Genomic DNA, 23,724 nt, shown 5'->3' with positions numbered 1-23,724 from the left:
TTGCCTTTTATGGTCAGGGTGGAAAACTCCAGTTTCCCTTGACATCATTAACCGAGGAGTTTAAGCTGGTGAGGGTGCGGGAGTTCATGATGTTGCGGGATTCAAGTGATGGTGGGAAAAAAATGCTCTACCAGAGAAGAAGGGAAGTCGGAAGTGTTCATTTGCCCGTTCATATACGGCAGAGGTGGACGAGATGTGGACGAGTTCATATCTGCAAGAGCAGAGGTGGACGAGATGGAGGAGCGGTTGCAACAGGAGGAGGTCAAGGGGATGGTACAGAACAGGAAGCATGGCTTGGGGTGGATGAAGCATGAGCGATGGGAAAAGGCATGTGTGAAAGAGAGGAGGAAGATGGTTGAGAGGGAGGTGAGAAGAAAGGAAGAGGAGGGGAGATATGTGAAAGTAGTCGGATAGGCACAGCAAGGTGCTTGGGCAAGGTGGGAAGGTGTGCGGGTGAGGATATTGAAGTGGCAAGAGATTTGGAGGATGGAGCCAATATTGTTGAATTTCCTGTTGCGGGCAACGCATGACGTGCTTCCGTCACCAGTAAACTTGAGATTGTGGGGGTTGTTGCAGGAGGAGAGATGTTATTTGTGTGGAGGTTTGGGAACGGTGCAGCATACACTGAGTGCATGCTCAGTAGCAGCAGGACAATACAGATGGCGACATGATCAGGTGCTGGCGGTGGTAGTGCAGAGGGTGCAACAAGAGGTGCTGAGGTCGAGAGAGAGAAGAGTGGAGAAGGAGACTGATGGGGGAGAGGTGTTGTTTGTTAAAGAGGGCCAAGTGGTAAGAGGTGGAAAGCAAGAGGGCTGTCAGATGCTTGTGATTGGCAGGTGCTGGCAGACCTAAAGCCACAATTGGTATTCCCAGAGGAGATCTGTGTGACAAGGTTGTGGCCTGACATTGTCATTTGGTCAGGTGCAACAAGACAGGTCATCTTTGGGGAATTGTCTGTACCTTGGGAAGAGAACATGGAGGAGGTGCACGAGAGGAAGAGCGGAAAGTACAGTGAGCTGGAGGCAGAGTGCCGGGAGAAGAGTTGGCGAGTTTCTTGTCAGCCATTTGAGGTGGGGTGTATAGGGTATATTGGCAATTCCTTTTCTGCATTTCTTGCTCGCTTTGAGTGTGGGACAGAAAGAAGGAGGATGTGTGACAAGGTGGCCCAGGTTGCCTTGAAAGGCTCACTTTGGATATGGAAGTTTATGGAGGCACGTCGAACGGTGTAGGTTGAGGTTACGGAATAGAAATGGAGATGTGTGAATGGTGTGTGTGTGTGTGTGTGTGTGTGTGTGTGTGTGTGTGTGTGTGTGTTGTCGGAGTGGGTGTGTGTGTGTTGCAGTAGTGGGTCATGAGTGGGTGTGGTTTTGCATAATTTTTTTTTTGCATGAGTGGTGCATGTTGGTGAGGGTAGGTGGTTGGTTGTGTGTGGTTTAAAAAAAAAATTTTTTTACTATTATTATTTCTTCTTTTGTGTATGTGAGTGAGTGAGTGGGTGAGGGTGTGTGTTTTTGCATGAATTAATTTTTGCATGAGTGTGTGTTTTTGTATGTTGAGTGGTGTATGTTGTAAGGGTAGGTGGTTGGTTGTTCTATGTGTGTGTATGAATGAATGATGTGGTGTGTTTTGTTGGTGAGTGGTGAAGGGTATAAAGGTGGGTGTTTGAGTGTTCCACCATGTTTACTTGTTTGGTGCTGTGGATTCTGGATGTGGAGGTGATTTTGTTGTTGTAGTCTGCGTTCGCACTGGCTGGGGGTGGGGGTATGTACGCATCCAGGTGTAGTCGCTGCATGTGGAGGTGTATGTGGCCCTGCTGGCCCACCTTAGCTGACTGTATTGAGGTTGAGGGGCCGAAACGGGATGATGCTGAGGACCTCGCCTGAGGACCCGGTCAGTGCGGCACACTTGTGAACAGGTGTGTTTTGAACTTTTATTTATATATATATATATATATATATATATATATATATATATATATATATATATATATATATATATATATATATATATATATATATACAGACTTGGCATTTAATATGGAATATTTTTTTTGTGGGGGTGAACTTACTTTTCAAGATGTCTTAGAACCAAAAATTCATTGGAATTATGTTGAAATTATTCTAGATTTTGTTAATGTGACCTTTAAAAGAAACAAAAACCACATTTGACATTTCGAAACAAATAAATTGATCCTTGAAAGTGATGCAAACTGATATCGAACTCAATTCATGGACAGTACTGTGTTAAACTTCTATACGTTTTCCAGAAGTATGTCTATTTTGCACATTAGCCAAAATTTTTTTAAACAAAAACAAAAGTTAAATTACGACTGGGATTACGGACAGTAAAATTACAGTTCAGTACTTCGTGTAACCCCCACGAGCATTCAGGAGACCACGTACACGTTGAGGCATGCTGTTCACGAGATTTGCCAAGGTTTGGACAGGAATCGCTTGCCATGCAGTGACAATAGCCTGCTGCAATTCACGCACAGAGGTCGGCTGCTGGTCCAAGTGGTCGATTTGACGCGTTAATTCTGCCCACAAGTTCTCTATCAGATTCATATCCAGGGACATGGCAGGCCACTCCATATGCTCAACACCACGGTCAGCAAGAAAGTGTTGGATCATGCGAGCATGATGAGGCCGTGCATTGTCATCTTGGAAGGCAAAGTTTCCTCGAAAGGCTGCACGAGCAAATGGAAGCAATGTTTCTTCCAGAATGGCCCTGTACTTGAACTGGTTCAGGTTTCCATTCAGAACAACCAGGTCAGTTTTGCCCCCTGCATGAAAAGCAGCCCAAACGCTCAACCCACCACCTCCAGCTTGGACTCTTGGCACTATACAATCTTTGTTGTAGGCTTCATGCACTTGTCTGCACACTCGGACGCGGCCATCTTGACGATAGACCAGAAATCTAGACTCGTCACTGAAGATCACGTGATTCCAGTGTCCTGGCTGCCATTGAGGGTGCTCTCTGGCCCACTGCAATCGGCGCTGGTGGTGTTGTCTGGTCAGGCGTGGCTTTCTCAGGGGACGCCTGGCACGATAGCCTGCTTGAACCAGTCGTTGGTTGACTAGCCTTCTGGATACAGGCACATTTGTCAGTTGCTGCCACTCAGCCCTAAGCCGATTAGCTGACTTGGTACGGCCATTGCAGACTAACCGGTGCAGCTGGTGATCATCCCTCCCTGTGGTTCTGTGGGGACGTTCTGGCCTCGGTATTGGAGTAGGGACACCCCTCTGAGCATTTCGTTTCAGGATCTTTGACACCTGACCTTGAGTGATGCCTTACTACCGAGCAATAGCACGCTGTTTCATGCCGTAATTTCGTAAAGCCACCACTCCATGACAAACAGCATTGTCGAGTTGACGGACCATCTCCAGAGGAAGCGGCAATAACTTTTGGAGACGTGCAACAGTTGTTTTCCACTAATACAGAACGCAACAACCCTTGTATACCCGACTGTGAAGCCAATCATCAAATGCACCTGTCCGTACATTTTGCCACGCCATCTGTGATATAATCCTGTTGTTGACTTCTTGCTGCGACAGACAATGAGTGACATGGTTCTTTTTTCTCAAATAAATCACCAAAGTGTAAAAGAAACTCACCAGATTGATATACTGAGTTAAGAAAGTAAACCCAAGTCAAGAAAAAAAATATATTCCATATTAAATGCCAAGTCTGTATGTATATATATATATATATATATATATATATATATATATATATATATATATATATATATATATATATATATATATATATATATATATATATATACATACAGTGCATTCAGAAAGTATTCAGACCCATTCACTTTTTTCACATTTTGTTATGTTGCAGCTTTATGCTGAAATCGTTTAAATTCATTTTTTCAATCCACACTCAATACTCCATAATGACAAAGAGAAAACAGGATTTTAAAAGTTTTGCAAATTTATGAAAAATAAAAAACTGAAATATCACATTGACATAAGTATTCAGACCCTTAACTCAGTACTTATTTGAAGCACCTTTGGCAGCGATTACAGCCTCGAGTCTTCTTGGGTATGACGCGACAAGCTTTGCACAACTGGATTTGGGGATTTTCTGCCATTCTTCTCTGCAGATCCTCTCAAGCTCTATCAGGTTGGATGGGAACCGTTGGTGGACAGCCATTTTCAGGTCTCTCCAGAGATGTTCGCTTGGGTTCAAGTCACGGCTGTGGCTGGGCCACTCAAGGACCTTCAGAGAGTTGTCCCTCAGCCACTACTGCGTTGTCTTGGCTGTGTGCTTCGGGTCATTGTCCTGTTGGAAGGTGAACCTTCGGCCCAGTCTGAGGTCCTGAGCTCTCCGTTTCAGGTTTTCATTAAGGGCATCTCTGTACTTTGCTCCGTTCATTGTTCCGTCAATCCTGACCAGTCCCCCACCCCAGTCCCTGCTGCTGAAAAACACCCCCACAGCATGATGCTGCCACCACCATGCTTCACCGTTGGGATGGTATTGGGCAGGTGATGAGCGGTGCCTGGTTTCCTCCAGACATGACGCTTAGAATTGAGGCCAAACAGTTCAATCTCGGTTTCATCAGACCACAGAATCTTGTTTCTCACAGTCTGAGAGTCCTATAGGTGCTTTTTTTGCAAACTCCAAGCAGGCTTTCATGTGTCTTTCACTGAGGAGAGGCTTCCGTCTGGCCACTCTGCCATAAAGCCCAGATCGGTGGAGTGTTGCAGTGATGGTTGTCCTTCTGGAAGTTTCTCCCATCTCCACACAAGATCTCTGGAGCTCAGCCAGAGTGACCATCGAGTTCTTGGTCACCTCTCTTACCAAGGCCCTTCTCCCCCGATTGCTCAGTTTGGCCGGGTGGCCAGCTCTAGGAAGAATCCTGGTTGTTCCAAACTTCTTCCATTTAATAATTATGGAGGCCACTGTGCTCTTGGGAACCTTCAATGCAGCAGAATCTTTTTTTGTAGGCTTCCCCAGATCTGTGCCTTGACACAATCCTGTCTCTGAGCTCTGCAGGCAGTTCCTTCGACCTCATGGCTTGGTTTTTGCTCCGATATGCATTGTCAGCTATGAGACCTTATATAGACAGGTGTGTGCCTTTCCAAATCATGTCCAATCAATTGAATTTACCACAAGTGGACTCCAATCAAGGTGTAAAAACATCTCAAAGATCAAGAGAAATGGCAGGGACCTGAGCTAAATTTCAAGTGTCATAGCAAAGGGTCTGAATACTTAAGTAAATGTGATATTTCAGTTTTTTATTTTTAATAAATTTGCAAAACTTTCTAAAATCCTGTTTTCTCTTTGTCATTATGGGGTATTGAGTGTAGATTGATGAGGGAAAAAATGAATTTAAACGATTGCAGCATAAGCCTGCAACATAACAATGTGAAAAAAGTGAAGGGGTCTGAATACTTTCTGAATGCACTGTATACATAGATATACAATATACGTTTGTTTCAAGCATCATGGGAGTGGTCACATTAATGGCGTTTTCTAATCTATCTGTGATTCTGTGGAACCCACAGGCTCTTCTGCTGCTTCTGCTGTGCCTTGGTACAGATGGTGCTCCGTGCACGATCCAGGGACAAACTGCGGACTGCTCAGGACTTTATTTGCAATCCGTGACAGCAGATCTTCCCACCAACATCACGTTCCTCGACCTGTCCAGTAACCTTTTGCGTCGACTCGTGGCAGGTGCACTCCGTGGGCTCCCAAATCTTCTGAACCTGGACCTGCACTATAACATGATCGAGCAGATTCACCCCCAAGTTTTCTTCGATGTGCCACAGCTGCACATCCTGGACCTTTTTTATAACAGGTTGAAGACTATTCCTGTGGCCGCCTTGGCTCCGTTGCACAATCTGGTGAGCCTCAACCTCTCTGATAATCTGTACCCGACCATCTCTCTAGAGCCTGGCTTGGAGGATACGCTGCAGGGACTGCACTCACTTTGGCTTGGAGGTCCACGCGTAATGAAACTCAATTCCCAGGACCTGGTTCCGCTGAAACTGACGGCTATTGTCGAGTTCACAATCAAAACAGGCCTGGGCTTTTCCTGGTGTGACGAGGGTGCAATGGCCCCATTGGCCACGCTCTCGCCGCTGGAGTCTCTGACCCTGGATATGGACTTTGGCGCGTGCCCACAGTGCCTATCCCGGATCTTTCAGGACCTGAGTGGCATCACCATTGGGACACTCAAAATGCGTAGAACATTTGCAATACGACCATACATGGGTCCACTGGATGTGTTTGCAGGTCTGCATAAAGTCCAGCTTTCATCACTAATCCTATACAGGGGCAAATACACTGATCGGTTGGTAGACCAAGTTCTTCGAAACATTCAGAATACAAGCCTGGAAACGCTCGAGCTTTCAAAAATTGATTTTGCATACAGTGAAAATGGTATGACCAACAGCACGTGGCTTACTGGAGATCTCCCGCTGAAGATGCTTGTATTCCATGATATCAGCAACCCCGACGTGTTGCGGTACAACAAAAAATTTGATTGGTATCAAAACCTGGATGTTCTGGTAATTAACAATGTTAACTTCAACATTGTGCCTTGTGAAGCCTGGTATAACGCCGACCGATTGTCCAAGATTGACCTGTCAGGGAACCGGCTCCAAGATCAGATGTTTTACAACGGCATATGTAGTAAACACAGAAATGTAACCAAGCTGAAAACTGTGGTAATTGAAAACAATGAGTTAACCAGCTTGGAGATCATGGCGAAGTTTACGATGCAGTGGCAAAGCCTCGAGACTGTGGTGTTGAGTCACAATAGGTTTTCCGGGGCAGTGAACGGTCACAGAAAGTGTGAATGGTCACAGAGCATAACACACATTGATCTGCAATCAAACCCATTGAGCAGAGATGTCTTCAAATGCCTTCCAACAACACTCCGCTACCTTGATATGTCCCACAGTGGCCTTGAATACTTACATTTGGCATACTTTAAAGCAGCTACGAAACTCGAACATCTCTTCCTAAGCGGAAACAAAATCAAGTTCCTGCCATCTGGTTGGCAGGCACCCAGCTTGCTGCAGCTAGCTGTGGATGATAACGCATTTGGCCTGATCAATCCTGGGACTTTCAAAGAGATGCCCCATCTGCAAAGCCTGCAGGCAGGTGGTAATCCGTACCACTGCAACTGCGACATGTGGGCTTTTCTGCAGGAGGTAATGACACGCTCAGAAATCAAGCTTCTGGGCTGGCCTCACAACTACACGTGCTACCACCCACAACCTCAACGTGGCACCGATTTGGCAAAATTCAGGCCGGGACGTCTGCAGTGTGACGTTGCCCTTTTGGTTGGTATTGCGGTGGCAATTACCACAGTAGTTGTGGTGACGCTCATGGCTCTGTGTTGGAAGTTTGATGTCCCATGGTACTTGCGCACGACCTGGAACATGCTCGATTCCCGCCGCAGGAAGGCAAGAAAGAACGATGTGGGACGACAATTTCACTACGATGCATTCATCTCCTACAGCAATTCAGACGCTTCGTGGGTCTACGACGAACTCCTCCCGCGTATTGAGACTCGTCACTGCATTTGCGTCCATGAGCGGGACTTCACACCCGGCTGTTGGATAATCGACAACATAATGAATTCTCTTGAGAATAGTCGTAAGGTTCTGTTTGTGGTTTCGAGAAGTTTTGTGAATAGTCAGTGGTGCAACTTTGAGCTGTATTTCGCTCACCAGTGCTCCCCAGGGAATGCATTTAATGACTTGGTGCTCCTGCTCAAGGAAAGAATTGATACAGAGTCGCTTCCTCACCGCTTCTGCAAGCTTCGGAAGCTGCTGAGTCGACGCACTTACTTGGAGTGGCCAACTGAGAAGAGCAAACAAATGTTATTTTGGCAACAACTCAAGAATCTTCTTGATTGAGGGAACATTGTGGGCACAGCAGAGAAACAGCTTCCCTTTCTTGTTGCATGATAATTCACTCAGCCTCTTCTTCCACCATCCCACCTTGTCTTCCTTCTGCTTTATGGCATAGTTTATACAACAACAACAACATGCATTTTAAGGCCATTTTCCCTGCGAGAGCGGGGGTTAGCCTTGCGGTCCCCATGACAATCTTCTCCATTTTGCCCCATTTTCTGCATCTCTCCTTGTTAACCCCCTTGCCCGCATTTCTTCTTCCACCATCTTTAGCAAAGTCTTTCTCGGTCTTCCCCGTCCTCTACTTTCTTCTACATTCATTTCCATTACTCTTCTCAACCAGTCACTTTCATCCTTCCTCAACACATGACCAAACCATCTCAACCTGTTCCTCTTCACAGCATCAATCACAGGCTCTATTCCCATCATCTTTCGCAATTCATCATTTGTCTTCCTCTCTCTCAACGACACTCCGCACATCCACCGAACCATTCGCATTTCCATCCTTTCCAGCCTTCGTTGCTGCTCTACATTCATGACCCATGTCTCGCTCCCATAAATCATAACACTTCTCACACATACAGCATACACCTTTCCCTTCAGCTTCAATGACACTCCCCTCCTCATCAGCACGCCACTCAGTTCCCAAAACTTCTTCCATGCACATCTCACTCTAGCAACCGTTGCCGAGTATGATCCACCTTCTCCATTCAGCATGTCTCCGAGGTAGCAAAATGTTTTCACACCTTCCAGCTTCACGCCGTCTCCAAGATCCAACTCAACATTTCCTCCATCTGCAGCTCCCTCTGTGCACACCTTACATTTGAATGTAGCTGCCACACTGGTTAATGACCCTGTCAAACCACTGCATTTTTGATGAACCCACTCAGCGCACATTGTACATTGAATGGAGTTCACTCCGACACCCTTCCTGCACACAGCACATGGCCACTTCCCAGTTCTTTCCACCTCACCACATGCTTTACCACTTGCCATCACCTTCGTCTTTCCGATATTCACCTTCAGACCTTTTGTCTCCATACATTCCTTCCACTTGTTCATCTTTTCCTTCAGTCCATCAATACTTTCCACAATCAACACCAGATCATCTGCATACAACAACTCCCACGGTAAACCCTCCTTTACGGTCTGAGCCAGCACCTCCATCACAGCTACAAATAGTAGTGGACTTAGTACCGACCCCTGATGCACTCCCACCTTCACCTCAAACTCACCACTGTTCCCGTCCTTCGTCCTTACAGCTGTGCGTGCTCTTTTGTACATTGCCATCACAACTCTGATCAACCATTCCTCCACTTCTAACTTCCTCAATGCCCATGTCAATACTTCGCGTGGAACCGTATCGAATGCTTTCTCCAGATCAACAAACCCAAGAAACAACTTCTTCCTCTTCTCCATGTACTTCTCCTGCAACTGCCTCCCAATAAAGAGCGCGTCTGTCGTTCCTCTTCCTGGCATAAATCCAAACTGCATTTCGTCGATCTTCACCTTCTTCCTTATCCTCCTCTCCAACACCCTTTCCAATACCTTCATTCCATGCTCCAATAACTTTATCGCTCGGTACGAGCCACACTCCAGAGGGTCACCTTTCCCCTTGTATAGAGGGACGAGGGTACGCAGTTCCCAATCCACTGGAATGCGACCTTCTTTCACCACCAGATTACAGATCTCTGCCATTCTCTTCACACCCCAACGTCCTGCTGCCTTCAACATATCTCCCACAACTCCCGTCGGCCCTTCCGCTTTTCTACTCTTCATTGCTTATTGCACCAATTGCATTTGCATTGCACCAACCCTGGTGTTGGGCTAGCGGCTAGGGTGTCAGCTTAGGATCCTGGGTTCGAAACCCGGTCGATCGCTGAATTAACGCCAGGGGGGTTGACTCAGCCTGTCATCCTTCCGAGGTCGGCTAATTGAGTACCAGTTCACTGGTAATTCCCTGCTTGTCGTTAAAGGCGGCAAAAAGGGTTGGCGTCAGGAAGGGCATCCGGCCGTAAAACATTGCTTCAAAAAGGGGACCGAAAAACAACAACTACCACGGTTCCCGAAAAAGGCCAACCCCCGCTTGCGGGGAAAAATGGCCTCTAAAGGTGTTTTTTTTATTTTTTATTGCTTATATCACTTCCTCAACTTCTCAGTTATATTCTCTGCCGGTCCTAAAACTGGGTTACTCTCCATGTTGCCATCCCATTCATTTTCTGTATTCAACAGCATTTCCATATACCTTTTCCATCTTCCTTTAATTCCATCTGGGTCCACAACGATTTGTCCCACTTCATCCTTCAAGCAACTCACTCATAGTTTATGCATCTATCATTTATGCATCTATCATATCATTTATGCATCCATCTTCATGCATCTACCATTGTAAAGTCCATGTTTATGGCCATCTATTTTATCGATAGTGAAAGACAATGGCGGGTTTTTTTTTCACAGAAAATCCTTGGAGTCAATGTTCATGACTGTGCATTTTTGAGATGGGGGTTACTGTTTGCCAATGAGCCTTCCATTGGTTTTAGTGAGGTTGAAGTTTTATGTTGAACTCAATATTGAGGCATCTTGTGATTTCCTGTTTTTATGGGATTTGTGACTTCATTTATTTGGCTTTTATGACGTTTAAAAAAAATCGTTTATACCTCATCAGTATTGGAGTCGATATTTGTGAAAGTGTTATCTTTTTTATGTTATGGACATGAATTCCATGAAAATCGTCACCCACGTGTAAAAAATTAAATCCATTAATTTATACTCCTTGTGCTGATTTTATTGTGCCATATATCTCGTAGGTTTTGGTTATAAACAAAAAGAAACGCTAACTTTTAATTTCGTTTTGTATCAAGGATATTTGGCTTGGCTAACCCCCGCTTTTGGATATTTGGCTCTTTAATTTGGCTAACCCCCGCTCTAGTAGGGAAAATGGCCTTTAAAATGCATGTTGTGTGTTGTTGTGTATCAAGGAGATAACTAGGCCTAGCGGTCAGAGTAGCTTAATAATAACCGTTACATGTTCAATGATGAAATTAAAATAAATTTGTTAATTTGTTTAATTGCTTATTATTTGTTCCTCCATCCGAGTTCTGTATATCCACAACTTTCTCTACTAAGATTTCCAATCCTATTTTGGATACTTTGTCATTTCAGCTGTGTTAACATGGCACAAGCGCACGTGTGATTCCGTCACATTTCCTGGTCTGCCACCTATAGTTTGCAGTTTCTGCATTGCATTACCAATAAGACTGCGATAGGAAAGCAATACTATTGTTGACATCCGAATTTTTTTTTCTAGACCTTGTGTTCACTAACAGAGCAGAGTTTTTATATCAAATCTCATTAGTCTGTATACCATGTCCACATAGTGTGATTCCATCACAAGACTATTCTGGGTAACAAATTTTGTTACCCGGGGTAAGCCTCACAGAGTAGTACTCGTCTGTAGCCATGTGCCAATTCTGGTTCAATACATAAAATTGAATTCTCTCTGCTCTTCTTAGCATTCAAGATAATTACCTTATATGTTCAAAATTAGAGTGCACATGGTGATTCCGTCACGATGGAATTCATGTGGAGCAAACGTGGATGCCACGGAAATTCCAAAATTGACGTGCCGGAAATAGCGCCACTTTTGGTGGTCGTCGGTATTACAAATTATCTTCCTCGATAGTATTCGAACAGGCACCCAGTTTTGCCCTGAGCTGTTCTAATCCTGTTGGCATTTTGAAGAAATAAAAAAATGTTTTTCTATTTATTGTGGGGGGCCTTAAAACACTTCTCTACACCCTCAAATGATTGTCGTTGGGATCATTTAATATTACCTTTCACACAGATACAAGGAGTACGTTAGGCACTATAAATAAAATAAAATAAAAAAAGCAAAAAAAAACAACAAAACTTTACAAAAATGTTTTGCCGAAAACCTCCCCCCCTCCCCCCGATACTTAATGATGAACTTCAAAGTTTGAGAAAGATCCGTTTGGCCATCTTAGAAAGATGGGGACACAGACAAATATCTGTCTTGTCGTATAGATACTGTATGTTGTGATCAATATAATTTTTCAAAAATGACAAAAATTATAAAGTGCATTTCTAAGATGCACTACCCTGCCCACCATAGGTGGGCCAAGACGGGTCCCTTAATTACTTCTACTCTGCTCTTTCCTGTGTTATTGTTTTTTAAATTTAATTTCCTTAATTCATACTGTTCTCAATACACACTTTTTTATTTTTTACAAAATTCTGGAAGTGCTTTTGTCTACATTTATGCTGCGCCTATATACTCCCCCCTCCTCTTTCCTCTCACATTTATCATGAAAATATTTCACTTTTGTACTTATAATTATTTTTTTTCAATAACAAACGTATTTTAAATGTTCTACATAACTGCAATAAAGAATTAACTCTAGGCATGTTTTGAATTTTGTTGAACAGCAGCAGTGAAGTACAGGATTATCGAGGTAATGATGAAGCAAGAGGGCCAGAGTTAGAGTTAATAGGATTTTAAATAGTCATGAAAAAACTTGATTTAGTGAGTCATTACAGAAATACAGTAAAAATAAAAAAGCTAATTTGTTTTGGTCATGTCTGCGATGTTTCCTGAGAGAGCCAAGATTTGCATTGGAACTGCACAAACTAAAATTTAAAAATGAAAATACTCGGTGTAAACAAACCTCTTCGTTCAATTTTTTAAAAACCCAAACAAAGCCTTTTCATTGCCTGGAGATGTTTGTTTCAAGCTTTAAAAAATGGTCACAATTCCTCAGATTAGAGAAGCGAGTTGTAACAAGTTTGAGTTTCGGGAGTGGTTGAGGCAGAAACCATCACAAAACAATCTCACCAAACATTATTCAAACTTTTCAAAACTTTTCTGTGAATTACGGTTTGGGGTTATGAGCTGTTTTAACACTTTACTGGATAGTTTTGAGTGTATTAATAACTAATTACCACTTCATTGATGGATTAACATGTGAACAATAACAAACTTTGACCCTACTTACCCAGAGCAAGGAGACGTTAGGCCATCATTCTTCACCACAAGCAAGCGGCATTGATGCAATAGCTCAATGTTGTGCTACAAGAACAGGACATTGTAAGGCAGCACGGACCAACAAATCAAACCAATGAGCTTGTAAAAAGTCTTATCGACGGATTCAAACTCGGGAACCACTCGGATTGGTACCATGATTTATGACGTTGTGTGTATGTTTGTATGTCATAACAATGGAGTGAGCGGATGGTTCGGGTATAAGCTTCAACTTTTTTCATAGCTGCCCTCCTTCCCCTACAACATCCCACTTCTGCTTCTCCAGTGAATTGGATAACGATAAAAAGGAGAAACTGAAGTCCAGACATAAATAAGTGCAGTCTTCACTGGTGCACACGTCTCTTCTTCACATGGTCCATATCCTGTGTGCTCAGGACCAGCATTCCTCCATTAAATTTTCCCAGCATGCCACCATTTCCGAGCTTGTTCTTCCTGCTTGTCTGTTTCCTGTCAAGGTACATGATAAACACCTCTAGAAATGCTTGCAGGTTTCGTTGCTACCTACCTTCCATTGCATTCCACATATTTTGCATAATGTTATGACAAACAACAAAAGATTAAGCAGAAAGGTCAAACGTCACTACTTTGCATCAGTTGCACAACAAGTTTATTAATGTAAAAGCTGTTCTGTGTGCCCTGAGCCACACCTACTTTCAGCTACAAATCAATCATTTGAATTTTAAAAATGACAGCCCTGAAAAGGTCATTCGATCCATCGCACTCCTATCACAACACATCCCAGAAATACTAAAACACTAACACCATGATGTGATGGAGCTAATGCAATGGGAGGTGGAGTTAGGGAGATGAGGAAAAGGGCCACATAGAATGCATAAACAACGACGGAGTTCATCGAACACCTTACCCCGCATAGTCTTGAACCCGAACATCCCCGCAATACTTAAAAAAGTTGTGGACGAGTTGTGACAAAACTAGGTGTATGAGTAGGTTAGGCGACAAGAACAAGCAGATTAAATTTTGGTTCAGGTCTGGATACAGATCCGGCCTATCAGTGGGATACAAAAGGTAAACTGTTCCGCTTGGTGGAGGTATGCACTCCACCCAGTGCTGTTCTGGTTACCAATTGAATTAGTGTATGTGAACTAGCAGGATACCTGTCACACACAGACATACCTCCTCTATAAGGAGAGATCAAACAAAAAAGAATGGTACTTGACAACAACATGTAGTTTCACAGACAGAACAGGATGAAGAGACTACACAGAGTATAAAACACAGGATGAAACATCATAGGCCATGGGCCACATATGGTCCACGAGCATCCCCCCCACCTCTAAACCAAACCAACTTTTTTTGAAGCCCAGAGGCATACTAAACACGATTCCAAATGTTACCAAGAAAAATTTAGGGATGCAATGCCCATTTCGGCTCAACAAAGTAGGGTACCCTCATAATTATGCCGACGCTCTCCGACGTCGACCGAACTTTGACTACTGATTATAATCTTCCACCAGAGGCCTCAAATAGCTCCTATTTCAATATATGATATACCAAATGAAAGATTATGAGCTGTTCTTTTTGAATATGTGGTAAATGAAACTATTGGGACAACTAGTTAAATAAACAGCTCTGCGGAACACAATAATTCAACCCGCGACTGCTTCTTCAATGAAATATTGGTATTTATTTCACAATCAGATTTTTTAACATTTATTTACATGGAAACTTTTCAATGTTGTATTAATCTCTTCATCGTGTATTACATTTGCTTTCAGGCGATACCTTCATATTTTTTCTAACAAGAGCCAATCTGAAATAACAGCCATTTGAATGTTTTAGATTCAACGTTGTGGAACGTTAACATGCACTATATTGAATCCAGTTATGCAGGCAATACCCATCGGCATGATCCCGTAATGTTTTTATATGCATTGTAATTAATCGATTCACTTTTTAGATCACAAGAAAAATTGTCACTAGCTAGCAAAATCCAAATTTGCCACCAAAAGTGACATGACAGTGCCCTCTCCTACAACTATGGGGATTGTCACTAAAAGAAATGAATATGTAACCCATGCCTATTTTAGTTGCATTTCAGATTCATTTTCCACAAATGAATGTTTTAAATACATAGTTAAGATCTCTCCTCAATATGGAAGAAAACAGGTAACAACCATTTGAATTAATTAAGTTTAACTGCTGTCAATTTACATATTTAAGTTTTCTATTTGCAGATTATACTAATTATAAATAATGGATATCTTGATATATGGAAATTGGGAAACATTATGAAAGAGCAATGCATTGCCACAAGGTCATGTTAGAGTCACTGCAACGACTACTCATGGAACAGTTCAGCAAACAGGACAATGCTGACCTTCTGATGACCAGTCTCCCTGATGACTCAAGGGATAGACTAACACATTTGATTGATTCGCCAAATGCGGAAAACCTGAACGCAGTTCTATCTGACGAGAGCATCACTGAGCACATCAAGCGATATGCCAAATTTTGCAGTGAAGTTCGATCTGGAAAGCTAGGGAAAACAGCTCAGCTGTGGATTAGCTACATGGATCATTTTGGTCTCGTACTATCGCTGATTGAGGCAGTAAAGGTGAACAACTTTCAGCTCTACTCTCAGTGTATCAGCCAGATGAGCGACTTGTTTTTCAGCTTTGGAGCACAAAACTATGCTCGCTACACGACCTTCTTTTCAGTCTTCATAGCCAACATAGAAACATCTCATCCTGGAGCAGAGGAACTCCTTGAGAGGGGTGCCATAAGTGTGGCACGTTCGTTTATCCCTGGCAATAGGTGTGACGTGGACAAGACCATGGAAGAAACGTTTATGCGTCATGCCAAGTCTCATGGTGGTGGAGGTACAGGAATTTCAGGTATAATGACGAATTACAGTGCCTACCAGCGCTGGGTGAGAACCACACATGCAAGGTCGCAGTATGTTAATGCTACTCTCAGCATGGCAAATATGCTGGCCGACTCTGGAGAGGGAATGAAACATCGAGACGTTCGCCCAACAGAGATCCTTCGAAGTGAGAAAAATGTTGTGAAAACTTGCGAGGCTATTGAAAGCTTCTTGAATCCATTTGACGTGGAAACCAAAGATAAACTCCTGATCCTTTCGTCTGGTGCAGCAGCATCGGATGATGTTGTCAAGGACGTACTAGCAGCTGAGAACCTGGGCAGACGTGCTAAAGAAGCATTCATTATCGAGCGACTCCAGACTGACAGCAAGTTCTTTGAGCCCGTAAAACGAATGAACTTGCGGACATTGGGAAGCATGAACAAGGTATCAATCATCAGCTCAGGAAAGCAAAAAGTCATACAATACAAACAACAAGGCAATGTTGCTTTCAAGCTATTCATGAAGTCTCAAAACGAAGGACTACAACTCGATCTCAAGGAGCTGATGACGTATCCCCTGACTCCAGTTTCTTACAGCCTTGGGACTTCAGATGGATTTCTCACGAAAACAGACAAGAGTAAAGCCTTTCACCACTTGACCAAGGAGTGTGAGAATGCCATCATACCACCAGAGAACGACACCCTCACTGTGCATGATGGCAATGCATGCTTCTACTATCTCAAAGATCTTCCCGGAAGCTTCAGTGAAATCTGCTCTAAAGTTTTTGACACCATGTCAAACACTCACAACGTCATATTCAGCACAGACATGTACCTGCCAACCTCTGTTAAAGCAATGGAACGGAAGAGGAGAGGTGTTGGGAACAAATTGATCATCAAAGGAGGAGCGACCAAGAAGCCTCCAGACTGGAAACAGTTCCTGTCAAATGACGAGAACAAACTTCAATTTATCCAGATGTTGCTCAGGTTGTGGAGAACGGATGAGTATGCCTCAAAGCTTCATGGACGAAACGTGATACTGATATGTGATGGGGTGCCACATAAGCTGACATCTGAAGATGGGACAACAACTTCATGACGATGATGATGATGATGCACTCATGGCTGAGAACAGTACCCTGGATGGAGATGAAACAGACAGTGACATAGAATGAACACTAAATCATGTTTATCCATGTTTCAAATTTGTCTATAATGTAATTGATTAACCAGATGTGTTCCTGTGTTTTATGTTATATTTGATATGTATAATTCAAAATGAAATGTCTGTGTGTCTGTGACCGCCGATGGCTGTGGGCACCACACCCGGGCAAACGGCTTATTGGTGTGTGTGTGTGTGTGTGTGTGTGTGTGTGTGTGTGTGTGTGTGTGTGTGTGTGTGTGTAGGTGTGTGTGTTTAGGGGTGTGTGTGTGTGTGGTTTTTTTAGTATTGTGTGTGTAACAAACATGTTTAGCAGAATATGTGTACATTCTCTTTGTCAAAGCTTTGAGGGTTAAGCGATTTTTGGCACTATGTGATGGCCATATTGGATAGAGTCACAACTATTGATTAAAATAAATAAACATGTTTGCTTAGTATCTTGTATTCTCAACAAAAGAAATTTAAAATCAGTTTAGTATATATGCATATAAAAACGTTATGTAATATAGGTATTGCTGTGCAACTGGATTGTTAATATAGTACATGTTAACGTTCCAAAACGTTGAATCTAAAACATTCAAATGGCTGTTATTTCAGATTGGCTCTTGTTAGAAAAAATATGAAGGTATCGCCTGAAAGCAAATGTAATACACGATGAAGAGATTAATACAACATTGAAAAGTTTCCATGTAAATAAATGTTAAAAAATCTGATTGTGAAATAAATACCAATATTTCATTGAAGAAGCAGTCGCGGGTTGAATTATTGTGTTCCGCAGAGCTGTTTATTTAACTAGTTGTCCCAATAGTTTCATTTACCACATATTCAAAAAGAACAGCTCATAATCTTTCATTTGGTATATCATATATTGAAATAGGAGCTATTTGAGGCCTCTGGTGGAAGATTATAATCAGTAGTCAAAGTTCGGTCGACGTCGGAGAGCGTCGGCATAATTATGAGGGTACCCTACTTTGTTGAGCCGAAATGGGCATTGCATCCCTAAATTTTTCTTGGTAACATTTGGAATCGTGTTTAGTATGCCTCTGGGCTTCAAAAAAAGTTGGTTTGGTTTAGAGGTGGGGGGGATGCTCGTGGACCATATGTGGCCCATGGCCTATCACTGACTTGGACATAATGCACATTTGAGGTACAACATCAATCTATGGCTAAATTGACGCAAAATGTATGGTTAAATTAGACGACAAAACACACATGCTTTTTACGGTGTAGCCCATAGGGCAAAGCCGTCTAGAACAGTGTTTGTCCGTCTGTATGTATGTATATATATATATCCCCTCAAACATATACCAATCAGAGCTGAGGATCTGGTCACGTGACAGGGTGATGTGATTACGTCTGATGTGATTACGGCGGTACGGCGGTACAGCGGTTGACGACACACACACTTCCATTTTGATATATATGCTGTTCATGCTGAACATATCGTCGAATGAAACGATCACATATCACAATGGCCATGCTCTACCTTTACGTTTTTCATTCTGTGTGAAACACAAACAAACCGATTGTTAAAATCACCATAAAATATCGAAAGCATCAGTGTTAAATCTCTTCCAACAAAACGGTACATACCCAACCCTTTGGGGTATAATCTCGATTACAGTAGATCTTCCCTCAGTTCTGTAAGTAAAACTTACCTCACAGATGTCTGGATTCCTCCAAATCGTATGTGTTTGTGGTTTATAATATTTTACAAGCCCGGCTATGCCGCTGTTAGACTTTTGGTCTTGTTTTTTAACCACAGCTCTCTCCCTCCCCCATCAAATATTTCCCCCTCCCTCCACCCCTCATTCTTCGATCCAGCCCCTTCAATATACCCTCCTCAACCTGCATATATGAGGAGGAGTCAAAAGCTTTTCCATTTAAAAAAGTTTCTAAACCAAAAGCAGGACTTATTTGACTGACATCAGGAAACCCACTGCTGGGAAAAATGTAAGAAACTGTCTGGAAATTATGCAGAACCATAACAACACTCTTCGCCATCACGGCGTTGACCGATTATGCCTCCACCCACATTACATCATTATTCAAACCTGCACCAAGTTTGATTTGAATCCATTCGGCTATTCTCAAGTTATCACATTTTTACCTGACATGACCTCTGACCTTTGACCCCAAAATCTAATCAGTTCATCTTCTCATCATTATACATACCTGCACCAAGTTTGACGAAGATCCATTCAGCTGTTCTCAAGTTATCGCGGTAACGAAAACCTATAACGGACGGACAGCCGGACGGACAATCTGAAAACATAATGCCTCTGGCGACAAAGGGACAAAATGACAAACATTAGTTGCAGCAGGATATATATATATATATATATATATATACAGACTTGGCATTTAATATGGAATTTTTTTTTTGTGGGTGTGAACTTACTTTTGAAGATGTCTTAGAACCAAAAGTTCATTGGAATTATATTGAAATTATTCTAGATTTTGTTAATGTGACCTTTAAAAGAAACAAAAAACACATTTGACATTTTGAAACAAATAAATTGATCCTTGAAAGTGATGTAAACTGATATCGAACTCAATTCATGGACAGTACTGTGTTAAACTTCTGTACGTTTTCCAGAAGTATCTCTTTATTTTGCACATTAGCCAAATTTTTTTTAACAAAAACAAAAGTTAAATTGCGACTGGGATTACGGACAGTAAAATTACAGTTCAGTACTTCGAGTAACCCCCACGAGCATTCAGGAGAGCACGTACACGTTGAGGTATGCTGTTCACGAGATTTGCCAAGGTTTGGACAGGAATCGCTTGCCATGCAGTGACAATAGCCTGCTGCAATTCACGCACAGAGGTCGGCTGCTGGTCCAAGTGGTCGATTTGACGCGTTAATTCTGCCCACAAGTTCTCTATCGGATTCATATCTGGGGACATGGCAGGCCACTCCATATGCTCTACACCACGGTCAGCAAGAAAGTGTTGGATCATGCGAGCACGATGAGGCCGTGCATTGTCATCTTGGAAGACAAAGTTTCCTCGAAAGGCTGCACGAGCAAATGGAAGCAATGTTTCTTCCAGAATGGCCCTGTACTTGAACTGGTTCAGGTTTCCATTCAGAACAACCAGGTCAGTTTTGCCCCCGGCATGAAAAGCAGCCCAAACGGTCACCCCACCACCTCCAGCTTGGACTCTTGGCACTATACAATCTTTGTTGTAGGCTTCATGCACTTGTCTGCGCACTCGGACGCGGCCATCTTGACGATAGACCAGAAATCTAGACCCGTCACTGAAGGTCACATGATTCCAGTGTCCTGGCTGCCATTGACGGTGCTCTCTGGTCCACTGCATTCGGCGCTGGCGGTGTTGTCTGGTCAGGCGTGGCTTTCTCAGGGGACGCCTGGCACGATAGCCTGCTTGAACCAGTCGTTGGTTGACCAGCCTTCTGGATACCGGCACATTTGTCAGTTGCTGCCACTCAGCCCTAAGCCGATTAGCTGACTTGGTACGGCCATTGCGGACTAACCGGTGGAGCTGGCGATCATCCCTCCTTGTGGTTCTGCGGGGACGTCCTGGCCTCAGTATTGGAGTCGGGACACCCCTCTGAGCATTTCGTTTCAGGATCTTTAACACCTGACCTTGAGTGATGCCATACTGCCGAGCAATAGCACGCTGTTTCATGCCGTAAATTCGTAAAGCCACCATTCCATGACAAACAGCATTGTCGAGTTGATGGACCATCTCCAGAGGAAGCGGCAATAACTTTTGGAGACGTGCAGCAGTTGTTTTCTACTAATACAGAACGCAACAACCCTTGTATACCCTACTGTGAAGCCAATCATCAAATGCACCTGTCCGTACATTTTGCCAAGCCACCTGTGATATAATCCTGTTGTTGACTTCTTGCTGCGACAGACAGTGACATGGTTCTTTTAACAAATAAATCAACAAAGTGTAAAAGAAACTCACCAGATTGATATACTGAGTTAAGAAAGTAAATCCAAGTCAAGAAGAAAAAAAAATATTCCATATTAAATGCCAAGTCTGTGTGTGTATATATATATATATATATATATATATATATATATATATATATATATATAGATATATATATAAAATAATATTTTAATAAAATATTAAAAAATTAAGAAGAGACGGAGGGAAACGAAGAAGGAGATAAAGGAGGAAGTAATGGAATATGTGCAAGGTCTGTGCTCAAATCATGATTGTGTGCTCACTAACCAAATAAAGAGTTTGCAGGTGGCAGAGGAGGTGCGACGACGAGGTGTCGAGGCGAGTGGCGATATACTCGGAAATGTATATGGAGTGAGGGGAGATTCAGTCGGCTTGGGGGTTGGTTTGGACCCGGGTGTCCGTGAGAGGCCGCTGGTAAAGTGTGCGACAGGTGCAGAGTGTGAAGGAGGAGGTGTGCGAGAATGTCCGACTATGGGGTGTGTGAGGAAAAAGTGCGCACCGAGGAGTGAGTGTGCTGTCGAGAGTGAGTTGGTCGTAGCGCGTGTGCACATGGAAGCGCGTAGTGGGGAGTGTTACAGGTGTGGAAGTGTAACTCAGGGTAACTTATTAATTGGCACTGGTAACTTATTAATTAACCTGGTAACAAAGCAGATACATTTTACATGCAAACTCTGTGAAAGACGAGTTTGTAAATGAGTCAGGAATGCGCCCGAACATGATAATCTCTTGTCCACCTGGTCACAGCCGCTGGCTGAAGCACCCCCCTATCGTTTGGTAAACGGAACTCACAACAGGAGGGGAGCGAGCTGATACCAGGACTCGGTGTACGCATGACCTCGGGGCATTAGCGGAGAAAGAACGAACAGTCAGCGGACAGAGGATTAAGTCGAGTTGGTCCATATAAGCGAGAGCTGCGGCTGGAGCAGAGAGGACTTGCTACGAGGAGCTCTGACGAACGGGACCATGGCGGAGGAACATCAGCCGAACGAGAAGGCATTAGCGAAAAGAGTTAACCTGGTCTATTGAATTATGCGGTATTATTTGGTAAAGGGAATGAAGTGTATAACCAGTTAATAAACTAGACCTTTTGTAAACCTGTGTCCTGACATCATTGGAGTCCTGTGAGTCTCACAGCCACACAATTCCCCTACAATATGGAGGCACCGCGGACATCAATTGTACGAACAAGTCTTTAAAAAAAAAAAAAAAAAAAGGTGAGTGTGTCTTGTTTTGTCCAATATGATTTCGAACTTGGAAATAGTTTTGTACATACATGGGGAAGGAGGTGGTTCTGGGGGTTCCGGGCGCACCGATGCCGCGATAGGTAGCGTGAGCCATCACGAATGGTACTTCGATAAACGACTGTAGCAATTTATTCGTGTTTTTTTTTCCTAAATGATTTCTGTAAATACGTATTTTTGCGCTGATCATTAAGGGTCTTACACTGTGACCTGGAAGCAAACGGAGCAAGAGTGCACCTTGCGACCATCTGCTTCCAGGACGTGTAAGGCCGGTACACTCGTTTACCCACCCGTATAAATATTACAAGGTTTTACAAGATATGGGATTTTAATGGGATTGCATTGTGATTCATTGGGATTATCCATTGGGATAATCCACAACGTTTCACTTTCATTGTTGCAACGTTTTGCTCAAACGTTGGGTATTACAAGGTTTTACAAGATATGGGATTTTAATGGGATTGCATTGTGATTCATTGGGATTATCCATTGGGATAATCCACAACGTTTCACTTTCATTGTTGCAACGTTTTGCTCAAACGTTGGGTATTACAAGGTTTTACAAGATATGGGATTTTAATGGGATTGCATTGTGATTCATTGGGATTATCCATTGGGATAATCCACAACGTTTCACTTTCATTGTTGCAACGTTTTGCTCAAACGTTGGGTATTACAAGGTTTTACAAGATATGGGATTTTAATGGGATTGCATTGTGATTCATTGGGATTATCCATTGGGATAATCCACAACGTTTCACTTTCATTGTTGCAACGTTTTGCTCAAACGTTGGGTATTACAAGGTTTTACAAGATATGGGATTTTAATGGGATTGCATTGTGATTCATTGGGATTATCCATTGGGATAATCCACAACGTTTCACTTTCATTGTTGCAACGTTTTGCTCAAACGTTGGGTATTACAAGGTTTTACAAGATATGGGATTTTAATGGGATTGCATTGTGATTCATTGGGATTATCCATTGGGATAATCCACAACGTTTCACTTTCATTGTTGCAACGTTTTGCTCAAACGTTGGGTATTACAAGGTTTTACAAGATATGGGATTTTAATGGGATTGCATTGTGATTCATTGGGATTATCCATTGGGATAATCCACAACGTTTCACTTTCATTGTTGCAACGTTTTGCTCAAACGTTGGGTATTACAAGGTTTTACAAGATATGGGATTTTAATGGGATTGCATTGTGATTCATTGGGATTATCCATTGGGATAATCCACAACGTTTCACTTTCATTGTTGCAACGTTTTGCTCAAACGTTGGGTATTACAAGGTTTTACAAGATATGGGATTTTAATGGGATTGCATTGTGATTCATTGGGATTATCCATTGGGATAATCCACAACGTTTCACTTTCATTGTTGCAACGTTTTGCTCAAACGTTGGGTATTACAAGGTTTTACAAGATATGGGATTTTAATGGGATTGCATTGTGATTCATTGGGATTATCCATTGGGATAATCCACAACGTTTCACTTTCATTGTTGCAACGTTTTGCTCAAACGTTGGGTATTACAAGGTTTTACAAGATATGGGATTTTAATGGGATTGCATTGTGATTCATTGGGATTATCCATTGGGA

General features: G+C 42.8%; 2 protein-coding genes across 7 annotated transcripts in view; one reads left to right on the top strand and one right to left on the bottom strand.

Annotated features, from left to right (window-relative positions):
- The window catches only part of LOC137435538 (toll-like receptor 1), a 14,138-nt gene extending 3,489 nt beyond the window's left edge, over positions 1-10,649 (top strand). For all 5 annotated transcript variants that reach the window (XM_068129424.2, XM_068129423.2, XM_068129425.2 and 2 more), the window contains one exon: positions 5,520-10,649. In XM_068129424.2, coding sequence (XP_067985525.2) covers positions 5,520-7,883 — 2,364 coding nt within the window. In that variant the 3' untranslated portion in view covers positions 7,884-10,649. The remainder of the gene's footprint in view (positions 1-5,519) is intronic.
- FSAF1 (40S small subunit processome assembly factor 1) overlaps positions 10,123-23,724 on the bottom strand; it is a 65,105-nt gene continuing 51,503 nt past the window's right edge. For both annotated transcript variants that reach the window (XM_068129413.2, XM_068129414.2), the window contains exon 7: positions 10,123-13,386. In XM_068129413.2, coding sequence (XP_067985514.2) covers positions 13,263-13,386 — 124 coding nt within the window. In that variant the 3' untranslated portion in view covers positions 10,123-13,262. The remainder of the gene's footprint in view (positions 13,387-23,724) is intronic.

This window comes from Myxine glutinosa, chromosome 9 (assembly GCF_964187855.1).
Source record: "Myxine glutinosa chromosome 9, kmMyxGlut1.1, whole genome shotgun sequence".
Taxonomy (NCBI): Eukaryota; Metazoa; Chordata; class Myxini; order Myxiniformes; family Myxinidae; genus Myxine; species Myxine glutinosa.
This window is presented reverse-complemented; position numbering and strand designations above follow the sequence as displayed.